This window comes from Danio rerio, chromosome 19 (genome assembly GCF_052040795.2).
Source record: "Danio rerio strain M-AB ecotype USA chromosome 19, GRCz13ab, whole genome shotgun sequence".
Lineage (NCBI taxonomy): Eukaryota > Metazoa > Chordata > Actinopteri > Cypriniformes > Danionidae > Danio > Danio rerio.
In genome coordinates, this window is record NC_141039.2 from 22,599,665 (window position 1) to 22,626,651 (window position 26,987).

Below are 26,987 nucleotides of genomic sequence, written 5' to 3' on the forward strand. Positions count from 1 at the left end.
CTTTGTATGCTAATAAATGCTTTATTAACTCAACTTCATCCAGTTGTATGACCTTATCTAGTGCGGACTATTTATGCTTTATAAATCCTTTATAAATGACAGTTTATAAAGCACATTATACATGTGCTTATTAGTCAAGAATACAGCATTTTAGCTTTATTTATAGAGTTAATGCTAAACAATGAATGACTTAACTTGTTGCAAGTGTATAATAAATGATTCATAGTGTAGTTATTGCACCCAATGTCCACCTTTGAGTCTGAATATTATTGAGAAAAGTCAAAGACCACTGGAAGCGATAGAAATATGGACCAATTTGATGGTAAAAAGGTGCAGCTCATACAGTATCTCATATGCTCACCAGAAAGGTCAGATTTAGCACATTGCATTTTGGGATTCAGCATTTCAAAAAGTGTGATCTGACTGTACAATGCAAAACGAGAGAAATATTGAGATTTAGAATAGTAACATTGGGTTCAGATCATGATTTTAGCAGCTGATTTAAATGTTATCACTCGACTGAATGGGCTTTATTGGTGGTTATCAACCGATAGATTTGGGCCAGAAGGGGGATTCTGCACCTACTAATAGACTCAGAAGGCAGTTATTATCCATCCACATAGTTAATCAGCTATTAAACACAAACAACAGCGGCCGGAAGTTAATGAGAATTATTTATATTATTTATTAAATTTACCATTATTGTATTTGATTAACTACCCCTACCCCAACCCTAAACCCAACCAACACAAAAATGTGAAATCAGATCTGGATCAGGAGTCTTCTCTATTTAACTGATTAAGAATGTGGATGGATGATAACAGCTTTCTGAGCCTACCAGTAGGTGCCGAGGGTCCTACTGGCCCCTATCTATCAGGTGATAACCACTAACAACGGGCATTCAATCGAGTGATAACATTCGAAGCGGGTGTTGTTAGAATCTGGAGTATTTGTAATATTTGTTCGATTTATCCGTACACCCCACCCATCCTCAGCCCACCTCCAGTCTCTGACTAATACACAAAGAGGCTTCAAATGCGAGACTGCATCTCAATAGAAGGTTCCGGAATCTGTCCTGCCATTCCCTCCCCCAAAATTCTCTCTCTTTCTCCATCTCAAGCAGTTGTTAGATCTGTTCCGCTTTTTTTTTTTTTTTTTTTTTTACCTTATTCCGCTCCTCACTACTCATGTTGCCTCTTTAAATAGCTCTCAGGTGTTCCTGTTTGGGACATGGGCTCACAAGAGGGGGACAGAGGTACTGTAGAGAGTGTGTGTATGTGTGTGTGTTTTATACAACAATCTGGGGCATCTGAGAAATGTGGATAACCCCCGCTTTCGTCTTTTCCTCACCCCATTTTTTCTCTCCATTTGCGTGTTTTTCAGAGTTGAAATGCGCTTTCTTGCATAAACACACACATAGCGTTTTACAGCTTCTATTCAATCTGTCCAATTAAACATAAACTGACAGAGTAAACCACATGAGGTCTGCTATGGAAATGAGAGTGGAGTTTTTTTATTTTTTATTTTCACATGTACACAGTGACTGAAAGAGTGCACACATAAAGACAAGCATTGAAGGATAGGATAAAGAGGCATTTTGCACTTATAACACACACATATATTTAAAGATACATACAGGCACTCAACTTGAGTTTGAATTGAAGTCCCCGTCATCCCCCTTTCCTGAACAAATGTCATGCAGTTGATCCAGAGGTTATGACCTGGAAGTGAGTAGATGGACAGGAAGATTTCTCTTTTGGGATGTGCTGTCTGTAAATTGTAGAACCAGTGTGACTAGCAGGACTATTTTGCTTGCATCAATGTCTGTCAGATAGAAAGAAATTCATAGCTGCTATTTTCAATCATTATTTTTCCATGCTTTTGCTCTAATGGTTCCGTCACAGTGCTCAATCTAAGCCACATCCGATGGGACTTAAATGCAATTAACTAAAACCTTATCTTTTTTTTTTGTCTTGAAGTAAACATTAACTGAAAAGTAGCTTAAAATATTGACTTTTAAAGATTCTTTTGTTAAAGTTTGCACATTTCAGCTTGTTGCCAAGGTAACAATTGTCATTGTCACGCTGTTTTTTTGGTGCTTTAACAACTGTATAGGCATACTTACAAAACTAAACTATCAGAAAAGGAAAAACAAATTTTTAGATTTTTATTGATAATGTTTTTGCAGTTGGCAGTTCTTTTGTCTAAATAAATAGTGGATAGTAAAACAGTGTGTGAAACTAAGTGTAAAGTGTAACAAACAGTGTTGGGGTAACACATTTCAAGTAACGCAAGTAATAATATTACTTTTCTAAATAAAAAGTAAAGTCAAACATTCATTAATTTTCTTTTTGGCCTAGTCCCTATATTAATCAGGGGTTGCCAGAGCAGAATGAACCAACTTATCCAGCATATGTTTTACGCAGTGGATGCCCTTCCAGCCACAACCCAACATTGGGAAACACCCAGACACTCTTGCATTCACACATGTACACTATGGCCAATTTAGCTTATTCAATTCATCTATAGCGCATGTCTTTGTACTTGTGGGGGAAACCGGAGCACCCAGGGGAAACCGACGCAAACATGGGCAGAACATGCAAACTTTACACAGAAATGCCAACTGACCCAGCCGGGGCTTGAACCAGCGACCTTCTTGCTGTGAGGCAATTATGCTACCCACTGCACCACCGTGACACCCAAGTAAAACATTACGTAAAAGAATTAAGTAATAATATTTAAATTACTTTTTAGTTTAGTTACTTTGGTTTTAAAAAATAAATTGCTGAGTTAAAATGAACATAGTCAAGTTGAATCCCTCATGCAATGAGAGAAGGCAGGAACAGGCATAAAAGAAGATGGCAGAGCCTTGCATTTTTGCAATGGAATATTATTTTTATTTTGAACACATAGAAAAAAAAAGAAATTAAATTTTTTTTTTAAATAAACACAGGTTATACAGCGTGTTAACTGTTAAATGCAAAGCTCCTCTATTAAAAAAAAAAAAAGAAAATAAAACCCCTGCAAGTTCTGAAAAATATCTGTAACTTGAAGTGACGATGACAACAGGGGTGCGGATCTAAACGCAGGTTTATTTAGCAGAATGGTCAGGCAAGCAACAGTCAACACAGAAGCAAACAGACAACGTATACAGGCAAATCCAGATTCGTAGTCAAAATAACAGGCGAGTGGTCAGAAGGCAGGCAGCAGACAGAGATAAACAATAAAACAAACAAAACAAAGCAAGTTTAAAAAAACAGGGAAGGCAAGGCAAGGAAAACACATCGTAATGTTCACTATTTGTGTTTGTGCTGTTTTTATATTCCATGTAATCACATCAAGAGTGGCTTCAGCTGAGACTGTGTGTGTATGTGTGTGTGTGTGTGTGTGTAATCACTGGAACTAGGAGCACTGGAACAAGTGTGTGTAAGCGGTGCATGACTGGATATTGTAGTCCATAAATGATGGATTTGTAGTCCGTTAGCGATCTGCAGCCGCTAGATTGCTGATAATCATAACATTCTCAATCCTCAGCCAGATCAGAAAAAGTAAAGCAAAAATAACTGAAAAGTAATGTAATGCATTACATACCGTAAAAAGTAACTAATTAACGCCATTATTTTTTTGTGGAGTAACTCAATATTGTAATGCGTTACTTTCTAAGTAACTTTCCCCAAAATTGGTAACAAATGATACATTGCAGCAATTTTTTATTTTTTTTGGTTTCTATTCACACTACACTGATTGCTCTGCTTCGAACCAGTTGTAGTGAGCAATAATGCAGACAATGCTCACTTCACTTGCTGACCAGAAGTGTTAATGATCATATTTCCTAAACTGCTTTTCAATTTGTCAGAATTAACATGTGCAAATATTCCTATGGATCTCTAGAAAGGAAAAAAAAAAGAGAGCAGGAAAAGCGGGCAGACAAAATATTGTTTCTTAGTATGAATAGACGATTGCGCTGGCTGACTGTATCCTTAGTCATCCTACTGTATAATATATAGTTTTTATGCATGGTACATTAGAGAATAAAGCACAGATGCAGCTTTTATTACAATGCACCCATATTACACAGTGCATTACTGTAATACATTACTGTATTACTGACTGTGGTAAATACTTTAGTCTAAAAACACACAGTACTTTGTTGTTAGGTCTTTTAGCATTTGGATCATGTTTTCACCACTGCCTCAGTGTTCTTTTGAAAGCGTACTGGGTCTACCTCATCAAGCATGTCTCAGTACACTTGTTTGCTTTTGGTGTGCACTTGAGTATGATTACTGCATTCACACCCAATAATAACCAGCTACAGACCCACCGATGCTTCAGGACACACAATCCCTGCCACATGATCTAGGCCAGGGCAAACCATATATGGCTAATGACAAATCAGTCATCTTTTACTTTTTCTTTTTCAATGCCGACTAACTCCAGGAGCATTACTGCCACCTACTGAAGCCTATACAATTTCACACGGCCGCCATTTTAAAAAACAAAAGTGAGGCTGCGGTGGGAAGAAACCTGGAAGCTGTAAACATTGCAACAACATGCTGTGGACTACAACCCTCCAGCTGTTGCTGCAATCACTTTAATAAACATCACTTTAATACCATTCAGTTAAGTTTAATTTAAACAATTAAAAGCATATTAGGCATCAAACAAAATCACATCAAACAAATCTTTTTAAGAGTTATACTCTTAAGTGCCCTCCTAGGCTTCAATTCATGGCACTAGGTAAAAACAAGTGGGGACCCTTTTCTGCTTCAGCCTATGTAACATAGTGAGCAATACAAATTTGCAGTCCTCTGTAGCACACCCTTGTGTTGTCTGTAATAGTGTTGTCCCACTACTGAAATTTTCAACATTTAAGCGCTGTGCAGTGATCTGATGACCTTCACAGCCAATTACAGTCATAAAATATCATATTAAATAAAAACAGTGTAGTTCAGTTTTCAGAGTTTAAGTTCAGTTCAGTTTAGCTCAGTTCAGTGTGGTTCAATAATCACTACTGATAGTCTAAATACTGAAGAGCAATCCATCAATGCGATGGATGGATGAAATAGAGAATAAAGAGAATAATTAGCGTAGCTGCTGATCATATTGTATATAAACGAGATGCAGAAACCTGGGTGGAGCACATTCATGTATCATATCGCTATGTGGTGTATTGTTTGTATGCTTTACCAAAGAGATAGGTCTTTAGATGATAGGGATAGAGATACAGGTGTCTGAGCCTCGTACATTATCCGGAAGGCTATTCCAGAGTTTAGGAGCCATAGATGAGAAGGCTTGACCTCCTTTACTCGACTTTGCTATTCTTGGTACTACCAAAAGCACTGAGTTTTGAGATCCTAAAGAGCGAGTTGGATTGTAGTGAGACAGAAGGTTGGTTAAATAAACAGGAGCTAAATTATTTCAATCTTTATAGGTAAGAAGCAATATTTTAAATTCAATGCGAAACTTTACAAGCAGCCAGTGTAAGTAGAATAAAATGGGGGTGATATGATTGTAACCTCGGGGAATGACACACACAACTGAAGGTAAGATCCAAATGCAGGTTTATTCTTTGTCAGGCAAGCTATGGTCAACACAGGTGTAAACAAGTATATGCAGGCAGTTCAGAATCGTAGTCAATATACAGGCAATAGGTCAAAAGGCAGGCGGCAGGCAGGAAGGAAGGAAGAACGGGAATACAAAGCTACGTAGAAACATGGGGAAACAAGACAAGGTAAACGCGTTGTAATGTCACTGATAGAAAACAAGACTCTGCAAGCTGGATGGGAGAGTGTGTGGCTTAAGTTGGGTGTGTAATCAGTCTCTGACAATCCTCAGGTGGTGCGAGCAATCAGTCTAGATGAGGAAGCATGTGTGAGTGTGACCAGAGTGCAGGTATGAATATGTAGTCCAGGAAAAGGCGAAGGTGTCCATGGTTATTGTGTGAGAACCAGCGATCTCTGGAGAACGATAGCTGGTTATCGTGACAATGATCTTATTTTCTAGACCTGGTAAGAACTCTGGCAGGTGCATTTCGGACTAGCTGAAGTTTGTTACTAGAGGATGCTAGGCAGCTAGTGAACAGCCAGAAAATGTCTATAGATTGTCAATTTAAAAATCCCAGGAATGCCGACATGATTTGTATGTACGCTATGGATCAACAAAATACAGACTACTACAAATGCAAAATTAGAATTTTTTATTTATATTAATTTTGATCAATATAATAAACATAACCTTGCCTGTATGATGAGATATTTTTGAAATAGTTTGTTAAACTTGTGTTTTATTAATACCATCAACTACTCAACCCTAAAACTGATGGTGGTCTGATCATTTCAGCCACTGAATTTGTGCCGCCATGTCATTGTTTACTAGGTGTTGTGTTTTATTAATGTCTACAACAATCACAAGCTGTACCCCTTACAGTAATAAACAGACACTATTTATTGATGTACATTGTAACAAAAATAAAACTATATTTGCATGCTCATTCTAAGTGACCGCAGTTGTAACCTACTAAAAGTGGAGCTTGGAGAAGATTTTAATAATCTGTCACTAACCATGTATTGTTCTCCCCTGCTTAGATCATGTGGTGGGGATTGTGTGTCCTGAAGTGTGTGTGGGTCTGCGGGTCTGCTGTTGGATATATCTCTTCACACCTGCCTAAACAAATTGTCCCAAATGGAAAAGTGAATTCTAGTGCAATCATCAAACACTTTTGTTCAAGGATCTAGGGCTGCAAAATAAATCGTTTTAGCCACATAATCGCAATGTGTACTTCCAAAACAGTAACATACCAGGATATGCCATATGGGATTATAGTTGATATTATATTGTTGATTATAATATATACAGGGTTTAATCATAATGGAGTAAACGTTTATTATCTGGTATGCCTTGTCAGTACCTGGATTGGTGACGACATGCGAAAACTAGATTGCTGTTGGAAGATTTGGATTAAAAATCCCATGGCATTTCTTGTAAAGATTAGGGGTGTAACACTGGTGTTCTGGCCAAATTCCCTCTATCGGCGCTTACCCATCATGGCCCCCTAATCATCCCCATCCACTGAATTGTCCTCTTTAGCTAGTGTGTGGCGAGCGCACTGGTGGCGTTGTGCTGTGGCTGCCGTTGCATCATTCAAGTGGATGCTGCACACTGGTGGTGGTGGTGTGGAGAGACTCTCCCTCAGTGTTGTGAAGCGCTTTAATTGTATGGCCAAACACAATAAATGCGCTATATAAATCCAAATTACATTACATTATATTACACGTGTTTTTAAAGTGATAGTTCACTCAAAAATTAAACTGTACTCCCTATTTTCATTTCACCCTTCACTTGTTTTATGCTGAACACAACAAGAAGTTATTTCAATAACTAATGTTCGAAATGACTAAAGGGTGAGTAAATAGTGAGTACAATTTCCTTTTATTGGTGAACTATCCCCTTTACAGTGCAGTATGTAAGTTTGACATCCTGTAGTTGAACTAGGTATTGCATTCCTGGGTCAAAACAAATGTAAGCGCAGGTTGCCAGATTGAGGACCAATGAGCGAGTCTAATGATCGAGCTTAAAGGCTGATTTAAATTGTATTTTAAATAAAAGCAACAGCACGCCATAGAAGGAATATTTTCCATATTAAAAGGAGTTTTTGTTCTAACCAACATCTTAAATTGCTATACAATTTTAGAATTTTTTTTCAAGAAGCTTCTATTTCTTAAATCTGAATAACAGATAACTTTAACAATGATCACCTCAGGTGCTCCTCATGTGCTTTATTCAGTGTTAAATGCTAATAATGTGAGCTTGAATGCCATTTTAAATGCCATTTACTGCCACACTACTGAAAGCAGCAGCAGATAATTCAGCTCAGATGCTGAAAATAAAATAAACCGTTTGAAATTGAACTTTAGAACTGTGACTCAAAACCAACACCTAGTGAGCATGTACATTAAATAATGTTAAAGAGGATTCATATTTATAAATTAGATTATTAACCTTACAATTCTTTTTGTGTGTGTGCATATTCTGTGCTTCTGAATTCATGCATTTAAATTTCAGTCGGGTTTCGTCTGGTGCAAACAGCCAAATTACTTATCACTGCAAATCTCTTTATGTAGCATGTTGTTATAACACAGGGTTACAATGTAACCTGCTCACCTAATGTTTACGCTCATAATATTTATATTAATTGCTAACTATTAACCACCTCATGTGAACTCTCTGGACTCTGAACTCTGAATCTGCGTCTCATTTTAGAGTATGCTACTGTCCACCGGAGGTCGCATTTCGGTCACGGACGCATGCTTTGAGAGCCTTTTCAGTTCCTAAATAAATAGCAACACTCCAACAATGCACCTTAACACACCAGAGTCAACAAAGTGGCACAAATGGATTTGCTATTTAAACAACATTTTTGACACAAATTTCCCATATTTAAGTGATAATTAACCTCTAATAAATGGTTTAAAATTTCATCTGCTGACAAGTATGTTATATTGTGTGTCTGAATCTCATATTCATGCTAGTATGTTGTCAAATTATTGTAGCTATAGCTCATACAATTAGTGTTGTTAATGGTTCAAAGTACAGTCATGCTTTAATCCATTATTCCATTCCTTCTGCACCTCATTAGTAAGGTGTTCTTTTTCAGTGTGTAAATTATTTCACATTTGAAAAAAAAACAGCTGATAAAACATAGACAATGTTAAAATGGCCTCGACTGAGTTTAGATATTATATTGGCAGTTTGTGACTACATGGCGAAGAAAGAAAAATATGAACAAATTTTAAAAAAGAACTCTGGAAAGTGCTGAGAGAAGCCTGATATTAAATAGCACATTATTTCAGAAAACGTCAGGACAGTCTCCCTAAAACAGTTTGTAATGACTACCAGAGAGAGAGGAAGTCTGAAGAACACTTGAGGCGTTCAGCTAGTTGTTTCTTGAACTTCTAGTTGTTTGCACCAGCATATTTTTCTCATGCATATGTGGAAGGGTAAGGGCAAAATGGGAAATCAAACAGTCTGAAAAAAAAAGAAAGAAAAGAAATTAAACAATGGTCTGCAGCATTGTGACCATCTCTCTTCTTAACTGTCCCCCGTGGGTGTTCATGGGACACATTCAAACAGACATTAATTTGATTCACAGTGAACATTAGGTAGCCCTTGCTCAGTGGTAAATACTTAATAAAATACTCAATGAAAAATCAAATGACTTTTATTGAGCATTTTTCTTAGGAATTGTTGTTTACAAAGTAGTTTTAAAAATGTGTATTTTCACTTGAGTACTTTTTTAGTACTGTATTCACCTTATTCTGTGCGTATGAGCGGGCGCAACCAATTGAATCATTTTGGCTCGAGACTTTCGATCTCATTCACTTCCATTCATTTTTAGATGTTAAACAATTCGTTTTGCAGCTTGATGTTGCAAACTGATATTTTTTTTATTATATTATTCTACTTTTTACGTATAATCATGCAAACACTTGTTTGTAGAGCAAGTAGTTTGACTTTTTTTTTTGCCATTTATTATTCCCAGACAATTCTCTCATAGGTAACTGAATCAGAAGTTCTAAAACAAAACAAAAAAACAAGCGCACTTCTGCATTAAACAATAAGGTCAATATTGTAGGTACGTTTATTCCACTATTTTCCTTCTTAGTCACAACTTTATTCTTTAATGATATTTTTTTTTTTATATTTGATTGACTAAGTAGAATAATCAGTCCAATGGTTCCCATTTAATCAAATTGTGTGTAGAAAAATTGCATCATACAAAACAACTGTCACCATGCTGCACTTTGTCTCCATTCCCCTAGAGGTCCCTGTGCTCCCCCTCTGCCTTAGTTTTCCTAATTTCGATCACCTGTGACTTGTTTCAGCCTGTCTATTTAAGTTGTTACTTTTTCTTTGTTCATCACTCCGATTGAGTCAGTACCTTGTGAACTTGTCTAGCAATCCCTTGCCCTCCTGAGCTACATCCAGTAAGACTTTTTTTTTCCCCCCTGTTCCTTGCTACTTTATTGATTGTTTGTTTTCTCCCATCGTGGAGTTTTCTTTGTATGCTTATAATACTGTTAAAACCTTTTTGAATATCTCATCTGAGAAGAACCTTTGTTGTCTGTTTTGGAGGATGCTGAAGGATGCTTTCTGTATGAGCACTGAAATCTCCAGAATGTTAAATTTACTTACACACACACACACACACACACACAGTATTTAGTCAGCCACAAACGCATGTTCTCCCACTTAAAAATATGAGAGAATCTTGTCATTTTTGTCATGGGTATACCATAACCATGAGACCAAATGAGCAGAAAAATCACATTGTAGGATTATTTTTTTATGATTTTTTTTATTTTTATGGTTGAAAATAAGTATTTGGTCAATAAAAAAAAAATCATTTAAATACTTTCTAATACACTCTTTGTTGGCACACAAAATTCCCACTCCCTGTTGCTGGTATTTTTGGCCCATTCCTCCATGCAGATCTCCTATAGAGCAGTGACTTTTTAGGCAACACAGACTTTCAACTCACCTCTAAAGATTTTATATGGGGTTAAGATCTGGAGACTGATTAGGCCACTGTAGGACATTGAAAGGCTTCTTATGAAGCCACTTCTTATTGCCTGGGCGGTGTGTTTGGGATTATTGTCTTGCTGAAAGACTCAGCCATGTTTCATCTTCAATGCCTTTGCTGATGGAAGGAGGTTTTCACGATACATGGCCCCATTTATTCTTTCCTCTACATGGATCAGTCGTCCTGGCCCCGATGAATTAAAGACAGTCGCAAAGCATGATGTTTCCACCCCCATTCTTCACACTAGGTATTGTGTTGTTTGGATGCAAGTCAGCATTTTTTTCTTCTCCAAACACAAGTTGTGTTGATCATAAAGCTCTATTTTGGTGTCATATGACATTCTCCCAATACTCTTCTGGATCATCCAAATGCTCTCTAGACGGGCCTTAACATGTACTGGCTGAAGCAGGGCGACACGTCTGGCACTGCAGGATTTGAGTCACTGGGTGTGCAGTGTTACTGATGGTAGCCTTTGTTACTTTGGTCCCAGCTCTCTTTCTCAGGTCATTCACTTGGTCCCCTGAGTGGTTCTGGGATTTTTGCTCACAGTCCATGGGATCATTTTGACCCTATCAGGGAAGGTCTTGTGTGGAGCCTCAGATCGAGGGAGATTATCAGTGGTCTTGTATTTCTTCCATTTTCTAATAATCGCTCCCACAGTTGATTTCTTTACACTGAGTTGCTTACCTATTGCAGATTTTGTGTTTTCAGCCTTGTGCAGGTTTACAACTGCCTTTTAACAGCTCTTTGGTCTTTGCCATAGTGGAGTTTAGAGTGTGAGTGTTTGAGGTTGTGGACAGGTGTCTTTTATACTGATAACAAGTTTAAACGGATGTGATAAATACAGTAGTAATGAGTGGAGGACAGAGGAATTACAGGTATGTGAAATCCTGCTTGTTTGTAGGTGACCAAAGCCTTATTTTACTTAGAAATTTACCAATCATTGGTGATTTTCTGGATTTTTTTCTCACTTTGTCTCCTACTACTCACTACTTTTTACTTATACTTTGAGTAATATGCACAACAGATACTTTTACTCTACTACCACTTAATTTTTGGGTAAGTAATGGTACTTTTACTAGAGTAAGGTTTTTTAATACTCTTTCCACCACTGGCCTCACAAATTAAAGCTGTGCTTGGTGCCAGGGTAAGTCACCTTAAACACTGGCTTTAGCTTTAAATAAGTTCATTCTGAAATCTGTGCTCTTTGTCTTGTGTACATAGTTCCAGTATTTACTGTTTGTATCATAAAAAATAGTTCACACAAAAATGAAAATTACCCAATGATTTACTCACCATCAAACCATCCTCACTGTATGACTTTTTGTCTGTCAAATGAACACAGTTGGTGTGGTTTTACATTTTATCCTGACTTTTTTTTATGTTGTACAATGGTGTTGGTTTTTATTTTGAAGCTTTAAAAATTGCATAAATCCATTGTAAAATGAACCCAGACGCTGCCAGGGGTTAACCAATGTCTTATAAAATAGAACAAAGTGTTTTTGTAATACAAATATTAAACATTTTGGTCACACTTTACAATAAGGTTGATTAGTTAATGTTAATTAATGCTTTTACTAACACGAACAAATGATGAACAATACATTTACTACTTATTTGTTCATGTTAGTTAACTTTAGTTAATGAAAATACAGTAGTTCATTGTTAGTTCATGTTAACTCATTGTACATTAACTAATGTTAACAAGCATGGACTTGGATGTTAATAATGTATTAGTAAATGTTCAAACAGGATTAATAAATGCTGTACATGTGTTGTTCATGATTAGTTCACTTTAGTAAATGCATTAACTAATGAACCTTATTGTAAAGTGTTACCAACATTTTAAATTTGTAAACTCCAAACAATTCATGACTGATGTATATGAAGTATGAAATCAGTTGTGCATAATGTGCAATCGGCCACTGCCATTTGTCTATACAGTATAGTGTATAACGCACAGTACTGGGCAATGTAAATTATATTCATATGTCTATGTTTAGGCTAAAACACTGCTTAATTTATTTATTTATTGTTTGTTTGTACTTTCATTTTAGTTGTCTTATTTCTTTTATTGTACTTTTCTAAATGAATTCTCATTTCACTTAACACATTTACAATGATAATAAAGCTTCTTAAGTTTTTAATGATTATTGGAAGAATTATAATGCTTTGTTTCACTACTTCATCTTCATGTACACATTGCCGAGTATTTACAGATGCCATATATTTCTGTCTGTTTGCATCCTGTCCCTTTGTGACCCTTGGCAGAACAGTCACAAACGGTTGTACCTAAACACACGTTCTTACTCCTTTAGTGCGGCGGCGGTGCCCTTCGCAGCGGTAATGCTCTTTTTAAAGTTTCACCCACTGTATGTCCCATTTTACCATAATACCATAGTGCAATTACTGGTACTACAGTAAATCATGAAAAACCTGTGGAATAGCCTACTAACTATTCTCTTCATGGCACAGCATTTATTCTGTTTACTAATGCTATTGAGAACATCAGCACTGGGTCATTTGATTTAAAATACATCTTTTTCTCTAAACTTGTCTAAACTTGTCTCTAAATACTTTAGATGTAAAATTACGCATTAACTTGAGCTGTATTCCCATGCTAACTGCCGCTGTTTCACTGATGCAGTGGTGTTGCTTTTTAAAATATATGGTCATATTTGCTATAACTTTGCATGAGCACATCAAGTTCAGCTGGAGAAAGAAATGTTGATCTCTCTTTTGGTTACCATAGTCACTCGTAACATCTGCGCTCCATTGATAATGCCTTTTTATAGTTGCGGTGTGTGAGCTTAAATCTGAGTTGGTCTACTCAAAGTTGATTGACCCAACTCAGATCTGCTATTCTGAAACCAAAAATCTCACGGTAAATCAACTCAGAGTTCAAGTACCACGGTAACTGACTCTGAGTTAAAGTTATTTCTCTTTCAGAAACAGGCTTGACTTAACCTGCTTTCTCCAGTTTGACAAACCTGCCAATTTGAAAAGGAAAACCCAGAGTTTCTCTCGTTTCAGGGATAAAATACTCTGAGTTTTCACTTAACCTCCTTTCTAAAATAGGGTCAATGTCAGCTTCTCCGCCAACTCATTAACCTGTATTACTGTACATGAGATGGTTTTCATTAACTGTTGTTTTTTTTCATTTTAGTATAATTTTGTACAAATTTAATACAGAAAGTCCTGTCTCAAAGATGATTAATCACTAAAAAAACATTTAATACAGTTAATAGTTTAGAACATAGTACTATATCTCTTTATTGTGTTTCCATCCATTGGGTGGCCAGTAAAATTGACACCATTTAAATTTTTTGCCCACATAGTTTTATTTTATTTTATTTTTTTATTTTTTTTTTTTTGCAATTGAAATCTTCAAACCTAATGTAAAACCATGATTTCTGAAAACTATTAAAATCTTCAGTTTTAGTATTTCCATAAATCATGTATATTTGCACTTGTATTCTTTGATGCACAACATAAAACATAATATCTCTAAAAATCAAGTTATCAGTATTTGCTGTTCGTAGATGGACATCTTTTCTCTTCCTTAACTACAGTGCATAAGCAGATCAGCTACTGGCATCTGAAACAGCCACTGAAGTATTGTAGGTGTTGCCACTGTATGACTTATTTTTAAGTTGTTTATCTTATTTTCTTGTCCTCTACATCAGCAATCCACCTAAAACTACTATTATTTGTGCAGTACACTCACTCTTCCAAGAGTTCTTTAACTGCAGAGTAGAGTTAAAGATATTTCCCTGAACCCGACGGGACCTGACTAGTTCGGGCTTAATTTCTATCATTTTAGCCGGCTCAGGCCGGGCTCGGGTTTGCACTCAGGCTTGCACAGTAAATGAAACTAAAGTATTTTGATACAAAATATTAACCCATTTTCATAAACCCTATCAAATACAAATGACAAAATACTATTTTGCATTTGAAAGGTGTGTTTGAAATACTTGTATATCATAAATACTACCCATCCCTGGCTGGTTGTGTACACAATGTGGATATAAATCAGTATTTATTTCAAAGACCAAAAAGAGTAAAGTCTGCATAAAAGTATAGTTCCAAAGAAAAGAAAAGTAAATTCTGTCATTTACTCATAGTTATCTATTCCAAACCAGTTTCTTTATTCTGCTGAACACAAAAGAAGCTGAAGAATGCTGATAAATGGATCTTTTTACTTCTTTAATACATCTTTTATGTTCAGTGGAATAAAGAAACTCACATGCCTTATGAATTGTTACTCTTGTTCTTTACTTTCCACATCTATATTTTTTCACTTTTACCATCGCTCTTTTTCCATTGAGTGCTCTTTCTTTCTTTCTCTCTTCAAACATTCTTTACCCTACCATTTAAACCTTTGCTATATCTGCTGTTGTTTCTCTCTCGTTGTCCCTTTTTTCATTTCTCTCTGGGTCTGACCTCCCAACTCGTACGTTGTTATAAATGAGCTCCTAACTTTTCTTTTGCTTATGTGAGCAGAACACGTCTCAGTAAAGTCGTTCAGCACCAAATGTCTGTCTCCTAGCCACGTGAAAGCTTCTCATAAATGCCAGCTTTTAATAATGCTTGTGCGTGTTTGTCTAGAGATTCAGGGACGAGGCTTGCAATCTGTCCTTCGAGAAACATTTACAAGGCAACGTAGCTGTATCCATTTATGATGCATGGATGCTATTAATCTGTTTTGTCACAATGACAGGGTAAAACAATAAAAATGAGAATGCAAAAACAAAAATAAATAAATAAATAAATAAATAAATTATCCAGGCAGGAAATTAGTTATGTAATGAAATCAAAACAAAGCCTTTATCAAGATCTGCTGAAGACATACATATTTACAGAATTTAAAGTTGGCATGAAATCATAATATTTTCTTCTTCTTTGTATATGTGTATTATAAACCAGTGTGACAATGAAGTGTGGATCCAAGTGCCGCTTCATTTAGAAAATCACAGAAGCAAATGAGTAAATACAAGGGAAATCCAGAAGCATGGTCAAGGTCACAGTCAATAAGGTTGATACAGGCAAACAACTAAAACAAGTAAACAAGACAAGGGTAAAGGAACTGCTTCGTAATTTTACAGGGATTGACCAACAAGACTTAGCAAAGTGTGTGGGAATGTGAGCTGTATAAATAGTCCATGTAATCAGTTTATATTAGAATTCCGGAAGTAGGTGTGTGTGAGGTGCATGTCAGGGTTTGTAGTTCATAAGGTGACAATTGTTGTCCGGGTGGTGGTGCTTGTTTACTAGCTATCTGCAAGCCTGGATCGCTAGTGATTGTGACATATATAGTAGTGCTTATTATAAACAATGTATCTACGCACATCATTATTTTGTACAAATTCATAATCTTTGATCAAATTCTATGACTCTATTTCCTTGCCCTTTCCAAAGCCTTTAGAGGAGAGCTATCCGGGCATATCTCGTTCAGGGAGAACAAGCAAATATTAAACTAAATATTAAGTTAGACCTTATAAAACAACAACAACAAAAAGGTTGAAACCCTGATTACAGGACCATTGACCGTAAATCAAAAACTGCATCATCATGGGCGTGGAGCTCCAAGGTCTGAGGCAGGAGTGGGCGTGGCCAGCAGAGCAGGGGAGAAGGAGGGAAGCGAACAACTGTTGTCAGTTAGCTCAAAGTGAGACACAAACCTTGAGAAGATGCATTTTATAGGTTACAAAGTTAAATGCAAAAAAAATAAACAGTAGTTTAATGCCCTGCTACATTTGTCATTTGTAATTTTATATACACACAACCACAATTTAAATAATTATAAAGATACTTGTGTTCAAATAAACACCATAAATGAGGACTTCTCCCTCAATCCCCAGGTCTGAATGCAGACTCAGTGCAGCAGGTCTCTTGCCCTGCCTGTTTCAACCATTAGCCCTGCTGATAATCTGGAGTATTTAGGCAAACACAGCAGGACGGCGATGTGTCTAAATGTGAGCGAACTCCACTGATAAAGTACAAAGTCCGCCATTCTCCACCATACTCGTACTGCTAACCTGGCAAAAAATGCATGCTGCACACAAACAGCTTTTTGTTTTGGCCCTGACAGGATCGTTGGGAAAAAAAATGCAACGAACCCCTTGGATCATGGAAACTAACACATACGACCCTTCATGAACGGCTAAATACTGTGTGCCATGGGTCTGTGGACGCAGTCTCACCCAGTCATCAACACTGGGTCTCACAGCTTGGTTCTGGCAGGTCTGTGTCTGAGTCTGTGCCTTCATAAAGCATGCACAGTCATGAATAATTAAGAAGCTGGCTGTTCTCATAGGATAAGAAAACTCAGTTTTTTGCAGTTTTGCGCTACGTCACAGATTTTGATCACGCCCCAAAAATCATTTTAAACCTGGAAGCTAAAATTAGCTGACAAAAGATGTTAAAATTAAAAAAAAAAGTACTCAAGGGTTTCTTGAACCTTTACGTTACTTTTGAAATATTTTCACATAATTTTTTACAGTGCAAAAATGTATTGCATTTGGGAATGTAAACTAATAAAAATAAGTGTTTATCCCAAAAATTGGTTGGTGATTGATGTATAAATATATCAATAATAAATATAAGGGCAAAACTGTGGATTTGTGACCATAGCAGGACATTTTTTAAACCTGGTTTGTATCTTTACTGGTATTTTTTGCCATTATGAGGTTAAAATTGTATAAGAAATTGCCTGTGACAGGCACAGTGGTTCGATTTCCAGCTGGGCCAGTTGGCATTTCTGTGTGAGGTTCTCACCATGTTGGCATGGGTTTCCTCTGGGTGCTCCGATTTCCCCCACAGTCCAAAGACATGTGGCATAAGTGAATTGGATAAACAAAATTGGCTATAATGTATGAGTGTGTGTGAAAGAGTGAGTGTATGGTTGTTTTCCAGTACAAAGTTGCAGCTGGAAGGGCATCTACTGCATAAAACATATCCTAGAAGTTGGCGGCTCATTCTGTTGTAATGACCCCCAACAAATAAAGGACTAAGCCGAAGGAAAATAATGAATGAAATGCCAGTGACAATAAATAATAGTGGGCTAATTTTATCTCTTTTTTTATATTATTCTTTGTGTTTGAAACAGACAGCAACTTCATTCTGGCCAATGCACAAGTGTCCAAAGGCTTCCCGATTGTGTACTGCTCGGATGGATTCTGTGAACTCACTGGATTTGCCCGAACTGAGGTCATGCAACAGAGCTGCGCATGCAAGTTTCTGTACGGACCGGAGACCAGCGAGCACATAATTCTTCACGTGGACGCGGCACTCGAGGAACGGAGCGAGCTCAAGGAGGAAATAATGTTCTACAAAAAGAGTGGTAAGAAGAAAATAACATATTTTACTAATGATGCAAAGCTTGCTTTACATGCTAAAACAGAACAGTTAATGCATTTTAGTATATTTCATCACTTTTTAAACTTTTATTAGCAGCAGTTTCCACTGGATGAGGTATTACAGCATATCTTTAGCAAGTGAAATCTCTAGCCATTGTTAGAAGCAGATGGTTTTATTGGTTGGTTGGCCAAAAAGCACCAGAGAGACTCTAAAGGTGGATTACAAGCTAAAGTCGAGCAGGTGTGCAGTTTTATTTGTGGAATTTACAAGGAGATTGGGACTGATGTATTACTACACCATACTCTCAATCTTAAAAATGCTAATTTTTAGAATTTAGTATATCTCAGTTTGCAGTCATTTATTATTTCTTACTGTCAAACGAACACAGTTGAAGTAGTTTTAAATATAATTTTATTCAATGGGCTCTAATGGCAAATGTAAAGATTGGAGACAAGTCAAAATGCACTCACTGTCCAACTGCTCGTTAATGCAAATCTAATCAGCCAGTCACATGGCTGCAACTCAATGCATTTAGGCATGTGGACATGGTCAAGACGATCTGCTGCAGTTCAAGCTGAGCATCAGAATGGGAAAGAAAGGTTATTTAAGTTACTTTGAATGTGGCATGGTTGTTGGTGCCAGACAGGCTAGTCTAAGTATTTTAGAAACTGCTGGTCTACTGGGATTTTCACACACAATCATCTCTAGGGTTTACAAAGAATTGTCCAAAAAAGAGAAAATATCCAGTGAGCGGCAGTTCTGTAGGTACAAATGCCTTGGTGATGCCAGAGGTCAGATGAGAATGGCCAGACTGGTTCAAGCGATAGAAAGCAAACAGTAACTCAAACTTACACCTGAGGTATGCAGAAGAGCATCTCTGAACTCACAACACGTCAAACCTTGAGGCGGATGGGCTACAGCAGCAGAAGACCACACTGGGTGCCACTCCTGTCATCAAAGAAAAGGGAAACTAAGGCTACAATTCGCACAGGCTCCCCAAAATTATACAATTGAGGATCTGAAAAAACATTGCCTAGTCTGAGTCTTGATTTCTGCTATGACATTTGGGTGGTAGGGTCAAAAATTGGCATCAACAACATAAAAGCATAGATCCATCCTGCCTTGTATCAACGGTTCAGGCTGGTGGTGGTGGTGTAATGGTGTGGGGGATATTTTCGTGGCACACTTTGGGCCCATTAGTACCAATTGAGGACTGTATCAAGGCTACTTCCAGCAGGATAACACGCCATGATCTCAGACTGGTTTCTTGAACATGACAATCAGTTTATTGTACTCACATGGCCCCCACAGTCACCAGAACTCAATCCAATAGGGCACCTTTGGAATGTGGTGGAATGGGAGATTGCACATATCATCATGTGCAGCCAAGAAATCTGCAGTGATGATATCATTTCAATTTGGACCAGAATATCATGTATATTTTCATTTCCTTTGCAGCAGATTACAGAGTACGAAAAGGCAGGCTAATGTAGGGGCATGCGGCTAACAGTCAGAAAACAGAGGAGGCTAATGTCGGGGCTGGTGGCTAACAGTTGAAAAACAGAGAGCAGGCTAATGTCAGGGCTGGCGGCTAACAGTCAAAAAACAGAGAGCAGGCTAATGTCATGGCTGGTGGCTAACAGTCGAAAAACAGAGCAGGCTAATGTCGGGGCTGGCGGCTAACAGTCAAAAAACAGAGAGCAGGCTATTGTCGGGGCTGGCGGCTAACAGACAAAGTACGGAAGGCAGGTTAGGTGTCGAGGCAGGCGGCACACAATCAGAAGTGGAGATCAGGCAGGGGTAGAAACAGGATAATCAAACCAGGATAAACACTAAGAAATGTTCGTAGAGCAAAACAAGACTTTGCATGGACTGATGGGTGAAAAGAGTATATATAGTGTGTGTGTGATAGGTATCAGCTATTGCTGAAATCAGTTCCTTGTAAGTGGGCTGATGGGTAATGTGTTCCCTGGTACGGAGAGAGCGGCATGAGTGTCTCACTCATAACAATAATAAAACTCCAGCCAGAAGCATGAACATACTGTAGTTTTTGTTAGTTTACACCTATGGTCATAGAAAGGTTTTTTTAGGTACAGAGGAAAGAGAAAAAAATGTTAAAGGGGTGGTCCACTACGATATCATATTTTAAACTTTAGTTGATGTGTAATGTAGCTGTGTGAAGATAAACAGCATCTCTGAATGTAAAATGCTCAAAGTTCAAATAAAAGGGAGACCTTGATTTTTACAGAGTTAGCTTAGCAAAGCCTACAATGATTGAATTTTGGGGACTATTAAAAATACATCCGCCTCCTGTGAGATCACAAAGGTTCGTTTATTGCACACCCACACTGCGCAGCTACGGGCTGTGGCTAGAGGCGCTGTAACATTACAGCAGAGGGAGAAAATGCCATCCAGCTAGTTCCACAGCGCTTCGTCTGTTTCTGTATTTGGGCTTCCAAATGACACAACCCAAACACAGAAGTGCTTACAGTTCAATATTAATTATGTTTCAGAGAATTATAAAATACATAGCAAGCATGATTTGACAAAACGCAGCTTCCAGAATCTCTCCTAGTTCATTGCTGGATTCGGCTAAAATCTCCTCAAAGATGCAGCAAGGAGATGGTGTGAACTTTGAGCCACGACCTGTAAGTGTTTTTATTTGTTAAAATTGATCATGACATGTACAGTGTCTAGCCTTACGGTATGTTGTAACAAAGATGTAAACAACGGGAAAATTCTGTTCACAACAACAAACGATTTAGCTACAAATCCATATTTATCAGTCAAACTGCTGTAAACACACACACGTACACGCACTCTTGACTCTCTGTGTGAGACGGCAGTTTTTCTCTACACCGGCAGCTTTTCCATGCGTTTTACATCTCAGACAATAAAGTCTCTAAAGATAAGTGAACGATTCATGTTACTTAAACATACATATTCCGCCTCCTGTAACGCGTTGAATTAAAAAAAAAATACAGCAATGCTCTCCCAACTGGAGTGTAACAGCAAAAACAAATTAATCCAGGCTCACACAGGTCTCATCCCACATCTTGTGCTTTATTCTGTCCCCAGCGTCACCACAGAAAATAACTTAATCCGAGAATGAGAGAAAAAGAACAATAAACATTGGTTTATTGCACACATGCGCTAATCGTGTTACAGATACTTCATAGTATACACTCACACATATAAACACACACACACACAATGGCACACAAACACTCTTAAAAGAGCTGCATCCAATTTGCACTCGTTACAGACTATTGTTGACTGACTAATTACACAAAACGTGCGTGCTTGTCCGGGCATGACGTGGAGCCGATCCGCCAATCTCAGCACATTATGACGATGACCAATCAGAGTCACTTGAGGGCTGGCCTTTCAGAGGAACTAGGAAATATGACAGTCGTTTTCATGTTAGCTGAGTAGCTGTGTATGGTCAAAGTAAGATATATGAAAAAATAACACAATTTCCTTAAAGTGAAACAGGAACACTCATTGCTTTGCATTTTATTAACACAGCCAAGTCTAAAAATTACATTCTGGACCACCCCTTTAAGAGTATCCCTAAAAAATTTAAACTTTAGCCAATACCTGGTCCTCTAACACTATGTCCTATATCTAAACCTATCGAGTTGAATATTCTTTGTCTGATTTTTTATAATATAATAAAAAAAAACTTATGTCCACTATGCTTTACTAACCGAGACATCACACATTAGCATATTGTTTATATTATTACTCTTGTGGTGATTTTACTTGTTCATGTTGTCATCATTTATAAGTCGCATTGAATTAAAATGTATGCTAAATAAAAGAAATAAAATAATTATCAAAACAAGCATAAAACTTGCCATTTACAGTGGGTTGGTTTTTCACAACACAGATATTACCTTCATTTGACCATTTACCATTGCAGCAACTTTAACTTTTATGGAAATGGTAAAATGTCGCCCTCATTACCTCTAATAAATCTATTTTAAAATAAGCACAAAAAGTAATTTCTCTCAGGACCTTCAAAAAAGGTCCCCATTGAAACCAATTAAAATGGCAATGTTTCATCCCAGTGTTATTAAGGCAAAAAGTCATACATTCTTTGTTAACAGGCTTCTATTTTTGTTAGAAAGGCTTATAATATTTTGTTAAAAAAATTCAGCTTTGGACTGGAAAGCAAAAGAAAATGTTTTTTTTTTGTGTGTACTGCAGGCTAAATTAAATGGTTGTGTTGGTATAGAAATCCAAATTTTTTTTGTAGGTATATATATATATATATATATATATATATATATATATATATATATATATATATATATATATATATATATATATATATATAATGATGCATTTGCTTGTCCATTATATAATATTATATAATTTTGAATTATATTATATTATATTTTATATTGCATTTGTTAGGGTTTTAGATCTCAAACAGTGCTTTGGCGTTTTACTGTTTCGCTGTACCGTTTTGCTTTTGCTCATTCTCCTCTCCCCCTTTGTTCTATATTGAATGGAACATCTCCAGCGCACTTGTTCTAGAGAGCCTTATTATTTCATCCCTTTTTTCTTCTCCATAATGGTGAGGCTTTTTTGTGAGGAAATGAGAGATTTGACAAAGACTTCTCCAGCTGTGAGCAATCAGACGGAATTCCCCTGGAGGCTTCCAGTAACGGCTACTGGTGGAGAGAGGAACACACGCACACACATACAGCTAAGCACACATATAAATGCCCTGTCGCACACCCACACCGCTCAATAGAGACAGACAAACAAGCATTCACACGCACACACATACATAGAAATTGGATGCCATAATGATGCTGCTCTTTTTGGATGTGCTGGTCTGTTTTTGTTTCAGTTTTTATCTCACTTTAAATAGATTGGAAGTAATGTTTTTGCCAAGTAAGCTAAAATGCTTCCTGTAGCAGCATTTAAATTAACTGGTCTCATTCAGTGCTGAAATACTATTGAATTTTAGTGAATTGACAGCCTGCTTTACTTCTGCATTGTTCCCTGGTTTTAAGGATGTTATGCAGATGCATTATGCATTTTCAGTAAAACAACAACATTGGTAAAAACTGGATTTGCATTCTGATTTCAGTTTGATTACAATTTCATAGGTCAAATTTAATAGGTTTATTACAGTTATTTCATCGGTAAAACCATGCATAACCACTGCTGAAATATGGCACATTTACTGTTAATCAGTTACATTAAATGCAATTAATTTGCATAGTGCTTTTCATAATAAATATGCTGTTCATAATGTTTGAACAATATTAATTTCAGAATTAAATATATTAATGTCAACATGAATATGAAGTGCTTTTAATTAATAAAAGTGCTATATAAACAAACATAAAGAAACATATAAAACATTGAAATAATTCTAACAAAGTGCCTGGTGCATTACGACAGGAAGATTGTGTCCTACAGGTGATTTGTCAAGCCCATTCACCTGCATGGAGCACACTCACACATCCTTGGGTATGCAAACAAACTTATAAAACAGAAGTATTTCTAACAAAATTCCTGGTGCATAAAGAGGACGAGTGTGTCCTACAGGTGGTTTGTCAAGCCCACTCACCTGCATGGAGCACACTGACTTATCGTACAGTTATGTGATGCATTGTGCATATGCTTTACTAAAAATACAAGTCTTTAATCTAGTTTTGAACAGAGAGAGTGTGTCTTGGACTTTATCAAGAAGGCTAATCCAGTGTTAAGGAGCCATATATTAGAATACTCGACCTCCGTTAGTAGAGTTGCTATTCTGGGTACTACCAGGAGCCCTGAGTTTTGAGATACTAAATGGACTAAATGATTAAACAGAATCTGAACAATTTAAAGTATAGGTAAGAAGCAATGCAGAACTTAACAGGCAGCCAATGTATAAAAGATAAAGTTGAGGTGATATGATCATATTTTCTTGACCTGGTAAGAACTCTGGCAGCTGCATTTTGTTACTATGATACTAACTCATTTGTTGCTATGTTGAATCCATGGTAAAAATGTAAAGTAGCCTTCAGACTAGATAGTTTGTAGCACAGTATTTTCCTTTTTGACAATGCCATTGAAAACCTCAGTGCTATGGCTACTGCACATAGTCATTGTTCAGATGTTGTTTTTCAAGAAATTTGTCTGGTGCATGTCCTCAAACATAATCAAGCATTCTACAGCCCTGGCCAACCCTTTCAAGCAGCTTTTCATTAGGGATTTAATGATATATTTTAATACTAAAAATCGTGAAATAAATATGTGCTGATTTGTGCTGATTTATCACTGATGTAAATGATGTGCCTCATGATATATATTTGTTTTTTTTACAATAGTCACCTTAATGAACTTTTTAGGTACAATTCACCCAATTCCATCTTTATGTTAGCTAATACTTAGCATAATGATATTCCGTGGACACGTGACCTTACTGTACATACTTAGAAGTTTGAATGAAGGCTACGTCAGTCGTTTCGCTTAAAAATTCCTTTGTGCATTGTTAGGAGAAATAAAAATAATAGTACTAATACAATAGAATAAAATATCAAGATAATATTGTAACATGAGTTTAGTATTGAGATGTAAGGAATCGTGACTTTAGTTTATCATTACACCCCTAGTATTCTTGCAGTATTTATGCTGTTAGTGATTGTGAGTAAAGACCAAAGAACATGACAAAATTGTTAGGTCTTATTCACTAATAATTGTGTAAAAGATTTGTATTTTTCACTTATTTTATTGTATCATTAATTATTTTAACCTAATCTGCAAACAAATTCTGAAAAATCTGTATTAACCGGAAGTTCCTATAGACTTTACTTGAGTTTTGAGGTATAGTGGAACCAAAATATTGAATAAAGTGCAGGGTTTAATTTGACCTCTTCTTCGCTTGCAGCAAACTTGCTCATTCTAATGTTAGTGAATTTGTAAATGACCACACGTTTGGTGATTTGCATAAATCGCATAAATCACCTAAATCATCTCCGCATAAGGGCTCTGTGCATCCTTTTTATTAAATGAACTGTAGAGACAGAACATTTATTCTAGTTCGACATTATATCTTTCACAAAAACTTTCACTGTAATCACTGAAGCTTCAAAATTAATTTCCTACTTGATAGGCGTGGGAAGTCTGCAAGGCTACAATATTATCACAATATTCATACAATACAATAATATCTGCAATTTGAAATACATTCCAAAATTCTGCGGTACATAGCTTTTTATTGATTATCCAACTGGGCAGCTCTGTGGTGCAGTGGGTAGCATAGTCGCCCAACAGCAAAAAGGCCGCTGGTTCAAGCCCTGGCTGAGTCAGTTGATATTTCTGTGTGGAGTTTGCATGTTCTCCCCATGTTTACGTGGATTTCCTCCGGGTGCTCTGGTTTCCCTCACAAGTCCAAAAACATGTTGATTAGGTGAATTGGGTAAGCTAAATTGTCCAAAGTGAATGTATAGATGTTTCCCAGTGATAGGTTGCAGCTGGAAGGGCATCCACTGTGTAAAACATATGCTGAATAAATTGGCAGTTTATTATACTGTGGCAACCGCAGATAAATAAAGGGATTAGGCCGAAAAGAAAATGAATGAATGATAGATTATCAATCTCGTGTCACTATAGACACTGTAATGTTTTGTGTTGATGCAACCACACAAGCACAAGGCTGTTAGCACTATTTTGTTCTCCAATATATTCTGTAATAATTTATCAACTCTTTACAAATTCAAATGTATCCCCCCAAAAAACACTGGCAACTCTTCTTACCATTTTTTAAAAAACTTGCAATCTCTTTTAACTAAGCAGAAAAATTGCTCAGTTTGTGTATTTGAGGTCAATTTTATTGCCGTTGTATAAGATTGTCAAGCAGATAAACTGACCAACACTTAAATGTAAACCTGTTATAATGTGTGGTGGAGTGAGGGGTGCAGGGGAGAAGCAGTTGATTCAACTACCTCTAAACCACCACCAACCCTGCCGACTACGCCAGAATGTGGTGGAGTAAACTTCATTAAATTTGATTAACCCTAGTACGCCTGGGATTCAAACCTAGGAAAAATATAAAAGGTTTGTCTCTTTTAGTCATAAAGGAGCTGACCGAGGCACGAGTATCTACAAAATTACAAAAGTTTATTCACAATAATTCTTTTAAAAAGACACAAACACTAAAATAGGTCCTGATGGCCCGTCAGCTCTAGAAGGCTTACTCACGAAAGGCAAAGAAAGTAGTTAACATTCAATCCACACATACATGAACAACTCACTGTCATCCCTCAAATCCCTGATTAAGCATATCGGATCGCCTAGTGGGGATCACGCATAGCGGGCACCTATACCCAAAACGCGGACTGACCAGTGGGCAGACCTACAACGTAGTGGGCCAGCAAGTGACTCCTCCGCTGAGTCAGTGCTGGGGGCCTCGGAGGAATCTGCAGGGCTCACCTGACGGGGAACATTACTGACAGATAAAAAGGTGCACGTATCTCCGTGTTAGGGAGAATGGCGCAGCAAGCGTGTTTCAACACCTTAACCAAATTGTTTCCTCAATCACCTAGGGTTACCTAATACCCTTGAGGAAACCAGCTCCACTCGCAGATTGTAAAACCTTGCAAATGTATTAGGTGTCGCCCAGCACGCAGCTCTACAGATGTCTGTTAGAGAGGGGCCGCGTGCACGCGCCCAAGAGGATGCAATGCTCCGAGTGGAGTGCGCACGCACTCTCGGGGGACATGGCTCGCCTTGGCTCTGATAAGCGAAAGAGATGGCATCCACTATCCAGTGGGCCAACTTTTGTTTCGATGCGGCACTTCCCTGCTGCCGACCGCCATAACAGAGAAAGAGCTGCTCAGATGATCTAAGCTCTGAGTGCGGTCCAGATAATATGCATAGCGCGAACTGGAAAGGTATGAAAGGGGCTGGGTCTGCCTCCACCGGGGGCAGCGCTTGCATGCTCACTACCTGGTATTAAAACTGTGTGGTAGGAACCTTGGGCACATATCCTGGGCGAGGTCTCAGGAACATGAGAGTAAGCCAACCCGAATTACAGGCA

At 37.4% G+C, this 26,987-nt stretch overlaps 1 protein-coding gene and 1 long non-coding RNA gene across 10 annotated transcripts in view; both read left to right on the forward strand.

Annotated features, from left to right (window-relative positions):
- kcnh8 (potassium voltage-gated channel, subfamily H (eag-related), member 8) overlaps positions 1-26,987 on the forward strand; it is a 176,189-nt gene that overhangs the window by 33,607 nt on the left and 115,595 nt on the right. For 5 of the 9 annotated variants that reach the window (XR_015516706.2, XM_087295645.2, XM_087295644.2 and 2 more), the window contains exon 2: positions 17,688-17,921. Coding sequence is in view for 8 of the 9 variants with exons in the window: in XM_087295645.2 (XP_087151771.2) it covers positions 17,688-17,921 (234 nt within the window). In the remaining variant the exon portion in view is untranslated. Of the gene's footprint in view, positions 1-9,918; positions 9,984-17,687; positions 17,922-26,987 lie in introns of those variants that run through there. The other 4 variants (XM_087295648.2, XM_087295647.2, XM_087295650.2 and 1 more) reach the window with 1 other exon arrangement.
- LOC147832542 (uncharacterized) lies at positions 5,887-6,762 on the forward strand. Its single transcript, XR_015516730.2, has 2 exons — positions 5,887-6,008; positions 6,585-6,762. It is a non-coding gene; the product is annotated as an uncharacterized LOC147832542 (long non-coding RNA).